This window comes from Takifugu flavidus, chromosome 11, assembly GCF_003711565.1.
Source record: "Takifugu flavidus isolate HTHZ2018 chromosome 11, ASM371156v2, whole genome shotgun sequence".
Classification (NCBI taxonomy): domain Eukaryota; kingdom Metazoa; phylum Chordata; class Actinopteri; order Tetraodontiformes; family Tetraodontidae; genus Takifugu; species Takifugu flavidus.
Genome location: NC_079530.1, coordinates 1,968,664 through 1,978,420, shown reverse-complemented (window position 1 = coordinate 1,978,420; position 9,757 = coordinate 1,968,664). Strand labels below are relative to the sequence as shown.

General features: G+C 50.5%; 2 protein-coding genes across 8 annotated transcripts in view; both read right to left on the bottom strand.

Annotated features, from left to right (window-relative positions):
* Positions 1 to 987: 987 nt before the first annotated feature.
* On the bottom strand, positions 988 to 4,538 carry zfp36l2 (zinc finger protein 36, C3H type-like 2). Its single transcript, XM_057046944.1, has 2 exons — positions 4,235 to 4,538; positions 988 to 4,105 (listed from the first exon to the last, which is right to left on the bottom strand). Exons 1-2 carry the CDS (start codon positions 4,322 to 4,324, stop codon positions 2,912 to 2,914), a joined length of 1,284 nt encoding a protein of 427 aa, XP_056902924.1. The 5' UTR covers positions 4,325 to 4,538; the 3' UTR covers positions 988 to 2,911.
* Positions 4,539 to 6,518: 1,980 nt separating this feature from the next.
* Positions 6,519 to 9,757, bottom strand: part of thada (THADA armadillo repeat containing) — a 53,425-nt gene continuing 50,186 nt past the window's right edge. For 4 of the 7 annotated variants that reach the window (XM_057046939.1, XM_057046940.1, XM_057046938.1 and 1 more), the window contains 2 exons: positions 7,830 to 7,996; positions 6,519 to 7,142 (listed from right to left, as the gene is read on the bottom strand). In XM_057046939.1, coding sequence (XP_056902919.1) covers positions 6,816 to 7,142; positions 7,830 to 7,996 — 494 coding nt within the window. In that variant the 3' untranslated portion in view covers positions 6,519 to 6,815. Of the gene's footprint in view, positions 7,143 to 7,829; positions 7,997 to 9,757 lie in introns of those variants that run through there. The other 3 variants (XM_057046943.1, XR_008952595.1, XR_008952596.1) reach the window with 3 other exon arrangements.

The window sequence follows — 9,757 nt, the reverse complement described above, 5'->3', positions numbered from 1 at the left end:
AGGCGGCTTTGCTCTGAAATGTAGGCCAGGGCTGTTCGGTCTAGACTGAATACGCCAGGCCGATCGGGGGCAGCGCGTTCGGCCACACAGTGAATTTTCTGTGATTCGAAGTAGAAACACATTTACAGCTGCACAGTTAATCAGTGATGGGTGGACGCCTCGTGCTCCGTTACTCTTCTGACACAATCACCGCTGGTTTGTCTGAACACCATTAATTCAAGTACAAACACAAAGAACTTTTAATTGCCTCCACTGAAAATACCTTTATAATCCAACAGATGCCTCGTTTCCCAGGTGTGTGTGTAAAACGTGTATAATAGAAGGAAGGCGTGATGCATTCGGGTTCTTCAACATTGTCGGTCGTAGCAGCGGAAGCATCAGAGTTGGACAGACATCAGCAACACAAACGGGGTCATTTCACCCTATAATTGTTGTTAAAGCTGAACTCTCGTCCCTCGTCTAGCCGAAATGAAGAAGAAACCCCCCCCAAAAAAACAGTATAATGAGAACACATGTGTAGAGAAGCTGTTTATGTTGTCTTATGACCCTCCAGTTTCATCCTGTGACTCCCTGGAGGAGTCGGACCTGCGGACGAAACCAGGCGACTGCGTTTGTAAAGTAGCTCCACTAATAGTCCACAGACAGTTTTCTTAAGGAGGGGTGGGGGGGGGGCACCAGCGCATGGAATCTGGGCTCGTCCAGTTTTCCATCCCAAGATTCCAGGCCTCATTCTTCAGATGGAGGCTCATCACACAGTTTGAGGATTATGTAAGAGTTTGATGGTTTATTCTGGAATATCTGGGCTGCGTTTAAGGGAGAACTCAGCGACAGACTGAACAGAACGATACATCGATACCAGTGTTGTAGTTGGGAACCACTTTGATGTGCTTGGAAGATGTTGGCAGCATAAATCTTTCAGGATTGTGGTCATTTGATGCGTGCTGAAAATGACCGACAGATGTCGAAAGTTACACTCAAATCACGAGCTTCTTTGTTTGTTTTTTTAATTTTCTAAATGATTTTATTGGGAGAACTACAAAAAATGTACAGTACAAACTTAACATTCCCACACTTGATTTGTAGTGAACCGACTCCCCAAATATCACAACTCTTGTTGTCTTTTCGTCCATTTTTACGTTACATTCAAAAAGCTTTACTTCTGAAAAAGTAGTCAAAAGTACATAGTGCGCATCCCCCTGTACCTACTATGTACAAACTAAACATGTTCATCCACCTCCCTGTCCAGCAAACTCAAGACTAAATTTCAATATTAAAAACAAAACAAAAAAAAAAAAAAAGGCGAAAGCTTAAAACAAAATAGGAATGGGGATTTAGAAAGGTTACGGTTGTTGTTTCTACCAGAGTGTCTGAGTGGTAACAACCTCGAACAAAAGGAAAAAAAAATAAATCAGAATCCAACACTACATTCAGTTCAACCTGTATAAAAATGTAGGAAAAATACTTTATTTGGTTAATTTTTAAGGCATGTCAAGATGGAGAACCCCATAGGCACTACACAATAATACTGGGGTACGAGGGATTGCTACATTCTTTAGCACGTGGCTGGAATCACAGTGTGACCTCGTGCAAACAGGAAAAAAATAAAATAAAAATACTTTTTGGTTAATTTACTGCTGACTTGGGTTTTTTTTCTTGTTGCTGAAAGTTTGAAAATCTAGATCAGCCACAAAAAGTACGGTTTGGACGGTCTGTACAGCCACATTTCTATACATTCTACAGGTATATCTAAACAGGGATCCTAATTAAAAAAAAAAAAAAAAAAAAAACCGTCTACAAGGACTGACAACCTCAGAAGCAAACAGCAATCACGCAAACGTTTTTTTTAATAAACGTAAACAAGGAAACAAAATTAATGAAATAAATATCACATACGTTCTTTTAAATTAAGATTTTTACTCATTTACAATAAAAATAACTAAGTGAAGTTACAAAAAGAGAAAATATATATATATTACTGTGAAAAGAACATACACTCCACTTTATGCAGATTAATAATGGCGATCATAATTTAAACATAAAAGAATATAGATCTATTGCTTCATCATACTTGATAAATACAGTATGGACACAATTTACCAATGTAGCCTATACTTTTTCACAAGATAATAAATAAGTTAAATAGTCCATAGCCAGTTATGAACAGCTATGCAAATCACTCAAAAACAGCTAAAAAAATAGATTTAACCATCAGCAGTGATTTCCCCAAACAAACCCAACACAAGAGTGCTTTTTAACCAAAGAACAAGCTGGACTAACCAAATGAACCACTGGGTGGCGCTGTGAGAATCTGGAATGGAGGTTGAAGCTTTCAGAGAAGAAGAAAAAAAACTTTTGAAAAAAGAGAAGAGAGAAAAAAAAAGCACTTTGATAAGGAAAAAAAATATTACTTTGAGTCAAGGCATATTCTTGGCAGGATGGGAGGAAATCTGGAAACCACTAAAGAGTCTCTTCTACTAAAGTCCTGTCGCCCACACGTCGACTCCCGGGACAAAGTGTGGCTCGCCTGATAGAGCAAAGAGGGATGGGGCTGCCGTGAGCCCTTGGCAAGGCACTGCTGGAATGCCTTCTGTTCTAAATCTAAATTTTCATACAGCTATATTACATACAACCCCCCCCCCACACAAACCCTTAACTAATGTCAGGTCAAGGACACTTTAATCGGATCCCTGCGGGTGTTATTCTCGTCTGTTGCCCCCCCCCTCCCACCACCAGGGAGGTTAGAGTCGGGATAGCACCCACCAGAGCTGCTTGGGATTCAATGTCTTTGCTCAAAGGCACTTCAACGGGGTGCTGCTGAAACAAGGCCGGGGGTTGGGGGTGTGGGGGGGCTCACTCAATGACACCCCCCCCCGCTTCACCGGTCCACATATCCGCATTAAAACCGACGCGATCAATCGTCAGAAATCGACAGCCTGCTGAAGATTGGCAACCGTCTTCCAGCGTCCAGACTCGGGGACTCGGAGCCGCTGAGGCTCCCGGAAGAGCTGAGGGACCCGCTCGCATAGCTCTCCCGGTCGGAGAGAGAGTCCGGCGGGCTGGGGGGGGGCTCGAACACCGGCGACTCGTTGAGGCAGCGCAGCGCCTGCAAATGGCTGATGTTGTAGGCGGGGGGGGACGGCGGGCACACGCCGCTCTGCAGGTTCCCGTAGTAGGCGCCGGGGGAGTGGTTGTTGGCGTACCCGCTGGGGGTGTGCACGGCGAGGGGGGCCAGTAAGGCTTTTAGGTCCTGCGTGGGGAAGGAGAAGGCACCGTTGATGCACGACAGGGAGTTGGGAGAGAGCACGTCGTCGTAGAAGCTGGAGGCGGAGGTGCAGGAGCCGGTGGCGGGCGGCGGCGGGGTCCTCGACGTGGGGCTGTCGAGCAGCGGCGACTCCAGGCCGTGGTGGGTGGAGAAGCCGGAGAAGCTGAGGCTGTGGTGAAGCTTTGGTCTGTCTCTCTGGGTGTAGCCGAGCGGCTGCGGCGGCGGCTGCAGGACCTCCATGTGGCCGTAACCGCACAGCTCCCGGGCGGACTTGGCGTCGCCCGCCTGCACGTTGGCGTTCGAGGGCGGCGCGGGGCGGCGCTCGTCGGCGTTGTGGATAAAGTGACACCGGGGGCCGTACGGGCAGAAGCCGATGGTGTGGAAGGTGCGACAGGGCTCCGTTTTGTACTTGGGGTGGCGCGACAAGCTCCGTAACTCGTGGAAGCCGTGAGCGAACTGGCATTTCTCCCCGTACTTGCACGACCCGCTCTCCTCGAAGGGCCGGCACAGCTCGGTCTTGTAGCGGGTCGAGTTGATCTGGGAGCCGTGTTTCTGCTGCAGCGCCGCCCGCTCGCCGCTCTCGCTGTACGCGCGGTCGCGGAACTTGTTCTCCTTGTTCATGAGGGCCGTGTTGCTGTTGCCCGTGTTCTCCTTCAGGCCGCTGTACGAGCCCATCGTGTATTTGTTGCCGTTGCTCATCGCCTCCACGTTGCTGGCGGAGTTTCGACGGAAAAATCCCGGCGCGAAGGATCCCCCGGAGCACGGGGTCGTGACTGGGGCCCCCACCGCTTTCTTGTCCAGCATGCTGTTGATGTGCAGCGCGTTCATGTTCATCTTATCTTGCTGCAGAAGGGTTCGAAAAACAAAACAACACAGCATTAGTAACACATTCAAGACATTTTCTTCTACAACTTGTTGCAGGTGAAGCATTCATCCGGGTCCGTAGTTCAACTACAACTACGAAGTTTTTACCTTGTATAGCAAGTCCATGTCGTAGAAAGCGGACAAGACAGTTGCGGACATGTCGTTTCCCCAAATGTTCTGTCGCGTTCCCTCTTTCATGGAGGACCGACCAGGATCCCTGAATGGCTGGTGCCACGACTGGTTTTAGCTGGGAAAGAAGTGGCTTTAAAAGTCCGCGCTGGCTTCGGAAGTCGGAGGGGCGAGTTGGTCGAGTGGCTTTGATTTCCTCCCCTGCAGAAGCGCCGAGCCAGAGAGCTTCACTGTGCGCTCCCGTTCGTCTGCATGGATATAAACCTCGACGCTGGCCGGGGAGGAGCGAACTCAGGTCGGCGCAAACTTTAGCGAGGAGCCGCCTCCCTCCCCATCCCCTCCCCTCCCCTCACACACACGCGCGCGCACGCACACACACACATCCATTCACCGGGTTGGCCCGTCTATTCTTTAACACCACGCCTTGAAATCTAACCCCAGCCCTCCCCCCTCCTCACACCCCTCTGAGTTTCATTCTATGTTAATCACAGTTTTGTGAAGTCTTTTTTTGATGGGGGGGACTCTACAAGCATTAGTTATGCAAGTTGCTTGAAAAAGTCGGGGAGCTGCACTGGCAATGACACCCCCCCCCACCCCCACCTCCAGCCCAGCCTGTGCCGCACTTGGAGGCTGACATGTATTTGTAATGGAAGGAAACCGCCTCTCCCTCTGGCTCCCTGTGGATGAGCGAGACCGCAAGTATGAGTCGAGAGTCCAGGCAGAGTGCAGCACAATTTTTAGTCCTCGTCGGTTGCATAATCAGCTTCCACAGCCTCTTCAAGCAGCCCCGCGTGGAAAAAGCCACCGTGTCGCCTTCACGCGACCTACTTTTGTGTCGTTTTCAAACTTCGCATTAAAGTCTCCCCGAGCAAATAAACGTCATTTAAACGCACCGAGGATACATTCCCCTTTAGACTTTTGAAGCACTTCCATGTCCCGCTTCGACTTCTCTGCTGTTCTGTCCAGGAATGTGGTCGCGCTGCTGCGGAGCAACAGCTCCCCCGTGTGGCCAGCGCGGGAACTGACCGGGAGACTCAGCTGCCCCCTGCTGTGCGCAAATGGAACCAAACTTGCAACGCCAACCAGGCCTCCTCGCCTACCATAATAGTGCCGAATTCATTCCTAATCCGGGTGAAACGTTCCCTCCTTCCACACGGAAGCATTCACCTTCACCACAAACCTTTATTTGTAATCCTAACAGGGCATTCAAGTTGCAGCAAGCTGCCCGTTTGGGCGTGACGTAACCTTCCCGGGACACTAGAACGTTCACACGAAAATGTCAAAATACTCCACTTTTGTTTTTGGAGCTATTTCAAGTTTAAAAAGCCACAGCGGAGGGGAAAAAAAGGGCAGCGTTTGGCAGACATGCGGCCTCGGTTCTATGTCGGAGGCAGATATTTCGGTCGGAGGGTGTGAAAACCCACGTCGCCAGAAATTGCCGGTTTCTTTGACACTGGTAGATATTATAATTGGGAGCGCGGTTATAAATTCAGTTTTCCCTTTAGGACAGGGTTCAATAGCTTGGCTGGAAAAGCAGGAAAAGGAAAAAAAAAGAGACGCAACAGCTAAAAAACAAGTGACATAAGCGTTTGGAATCTATTACCGCCAACCCTGAAATTAGGCGGAGGGCTGCCCCAAGACGACCTGCGCCTTACAAGTTCTGGCAAATAGTTGGATGTGAAGGACGGGCTCCTGAGAACTCATCCTCCCCTGCAGGATCTGCTCCCCTCCCCGTCAGACAGCTGTTTTCACCGGGGGTGTCGAGCCGTTCCAAAACATGACATCAGTTTTTACTGTAAGAGGGAACATGGCGAACACAGCTGTCTGAGGGGGCAGCGCGAAACCACGCAGGAGACAGAGCTCCATTGTGCCGCCGTCATTGCCGAAGCCGCCAACGTAGAAGGAAGCGGGACGGGGAGAATCCTGCCCTCGTTTAAATATCACAGGAACAACACTTAATAACGTCTGGTGAAGACACTCGGGGGGTCATAAAAGAGGGCACAGACGCACCATTGAAATCAGAGCCAGGCGCTTTAGGCGGCGAGTTGTTTTGTTGCGACCTTAAATCCCTGCGAGACGCGGAGCGAGCGGAGCGGCTCAATGCTGACGCCGTGTGACGTTTCTCCGCTGATAAGAAAACAGAGCGTCCAGTGTTGGTTTTCCCCCCGATTATTGTTACCGCTCGATACCGTCGATGTGGCCAGTGTCTATTTTTACGATTTCAAGGGTGACGTGCGAGCGAAAGGACAACAAGAGGCCCAGAGCGAAGCATTACTTTCATTTATTGTTACCACTTTAATCAAATTAAAAACACAAACGTTTATCTGTGCCCGTATTCGCTCCCTTCAAAGTCCGAGATCTCATTAATGGCTGCGGGTCATGATGGAGATGATCACATGATGGAACATGTCTCACACACACACACACAACACACACACACACACACACACACAGGCTTAAAAGGTATCAAAGAACGTTTCAAATCAGGAGGACAACACTTATATCAATTTTCCCTTCAATAAAAAGACGTTTTTCTGTTTTTTTTTAACGGCCAAACGTGTCACCTCGTCTGCCGGAGCCTCTCCAGCACATCCAGAGTCAGAGAGGCCCTCTGGTGCCACAGCAGCAGCCGGCTGTGCTCCATGGTGCAGGAGAACTGGGGCAGCTCTGGAAGGGCCTCCAGGGCCTGCTGGGAGCTCAGCACCTTGGCTTCAGCCTGACAGGTCAACGTACGAACCTGCTGCTCCAGTTCTGGACCCGCTCCTCCTGAATCCTGGCTCAAGGTCTCCACGAGGGAGCCGAGGTGTCCGTGAAGCAGTCGGACCCACTGGACCGGCTCGGCCCACAGGTTCAGGTCCCCCTTCTCAAACAGGAAGTCCTCTTCATCCTGCACCAAATGAGACAGAAGACGACCCGTTAAATTGTTTTACAACCCGGATGTGAGGAGAAGCGACCCAGTAAAGAGACAGCTGCAGTCGGAGCAAACAGCCACAACGCCGGTCCAACTGCAGCCACTCGGGTCCGTTTCACCACAATTTGGTGCTTCCTGTCACTGGTGGCACAACCGGTTCGCCCGTGGCTCCCGGTCTGAGCTCGGTGCTCACAAGGGGACCTACAATCAGAACATGACGTGAACCAAACAACGACATTTTGTTTCCTCCTTTTTCTTCCTTAATTTCCATTTTTGTGGATTCATTTGAGACCTTCACCAAACGCTCCATAAATAACATCTTGGCGCCATAAAGCCCGCGTGGAAGAGTCCACAAACGGGGGGCACGGGGCTCCGCTCGAGGTGCAGGGACCTTCAGATCTGTGGACCAGATGCTGCCTCAGTTCCCACCGTAAGGCCCGAGACAGAAGGTTGGAGGATGTTTGCTGCAACGGCTCTGCAACCGAGGAATGCACTTCCTCTGGAAGTCAGAGCCGCTACCTCTGCCCCCCGTTAAACCGTCTCTTTAGTAGCGTTCCTTCCTTCAGAGGTTCGCTTTTAAACCTGCTGACGTCGGCCCCGCGTGTGGCTTATTAGAGGCTAATTCTTGCTAAGAAGTGATCAAAGTGTGTCTGTGACTCTCACCAGGCCGGGAGCTTCGTCCGCAGCGGCTTCGCGGGCGGCGTCGCCGTCTCCCAGCAGCCACTGGGCCAGGGCCACGGCGCCGGCTGGTACCTGCCCCCACTGCTGCAACAGGCGACACAGGAGTCCCACCCCTGATTGGAGAGCTGCTGGAGGACACACGGGGACACCTGCAGCAACCCAGGACAGAAAGAAGCTCTGGAGTACACACCATCAACGGGAATACACACAGTACAGGAACGCCGTAGCGTTATCCAGAGGACGGGATCAGCCCCCGCGAGCGTGCACGGACGCGTTTACACGTGCGTGGCCTTCTGAGACGCCGCAGTGCAAAAACAGGAACTCTTTTCCCACACAAATTGCAGCGGTCCAACAATTTATTTGGCGTTTGAGCGAATATCTCCTGTTAATCAACTCTCCGAAATGAGGAAAACTGAGACTTATGTGGCAGTAAAGAACTGAACCGTGAAATGGCTGCTGCTGCTTCACGAACAGCCAGAGAAAAGCCCTCATCCAGACACGGAAACTCCATTTGACGGCCCCAGTTGTCCCCTCAGACACTCTCTGGCTCTGTGGGACCCTTGTTCCCCCACCTTGACCATCAGCGCCACAGCTGACGCCCAGATAACACCCCACACTTCAAAAGGCTTCAGAGCACAACCACCGAGGACACCCATCAGCACACACACAGTAGAAAACACACACACACACACACACTGCGAGTGTTGGGAACACAGATTGTTTTTCCTCTTGAGAGAAAAGGTGTAAAATTGGAGCATGAGCTAGGTGGTGAACATTAGAGGCTGCTGATTGCACCGCATTAGAAGAGATTTAAGACTTTAGGAGCTTGAGTGACAAATTCCTTTCTTTCCCAAGTGTGGCCTCTCTATGGGACAGCTCTGCCTCTGAAGTGGAGTCTTTACAGCCCCCATAATCGGGACATAATGGGAAATCTTAGCTGCATTCAATTTATCTGCTTCTCTACAGAGGTTTCACACATCGCTTAACGCGATTTGCCTCCCTGAGCTTTCTGCCGCAAAATGTTCCTTTTCTCAAGGGGATAGTCTTTCACGCCATTACTGGCATTGCAGTTACGTGCGCACTGTGTGTGTGGGTGTGTGTGGGTGTGTGTTTTGGCACAGCTTTCAACAGGAAGGACGGCTGTTGGCGTCCGAGGACTCGATGAGTTCACACAGAAAAGAAAAATCTCTGCAAATACAATATCAGCGGCAGTTAGTGAATGGGAGAGGGCCTGCTTGTGCACGTGCGCGTGCACGCGTCCGCGCGTGGGTGTGTGTGTGCAGTTGGCATCCAGCAGCACACCCTCCCTGGCACGCTCGTCGTCTGTTGGGAAGAAAGTAAGGGAAAAACTTAACCTTGTCCTGCTCCTGGAAACAGTGTAACAGAGGCTCCATTCTGCTTCAGAGCAGGTTTATTTTTAAACCCAAGGAGGATTTTTAGCCTTGGTCGAAATTCTATTGCAGCAGGAAAAGGAACTGTTTTTCTCGGAATTGGACAAAGATCTGCCGCCCGAGACGGAGAAGATTCCTTCACAGGGAAACCGTTTCGGGAAGGCCCAGATCCCCGCGGTCATGGAAGGCACCCTTGAAAACACGGAATCAGCGATTGGTGCAGATCAGCTGAAAAGAAACCAGCTTTGATCCAGCTTCACGTTGGCTAGAAGAACCAGAATCGCCCAAAAAGTGCAAAACCCCAGACCAGGAGGAGGCTACAGGGGCTGTCAGGACAGTGAAGTAACACTGTCCACGCTCCCCTCGTTACTGTTTCCAATGATAATCCAGCAACATGCAGAATTGATTAATTCAACTGTACCACTGGAGGCTGGAACTTGCAGAAGGTCCATGAAGGCAGCGCTTCTACACTCGGAGCATCAGCCCGAAGGCCGTGAAGACCACAATGACACAAATATC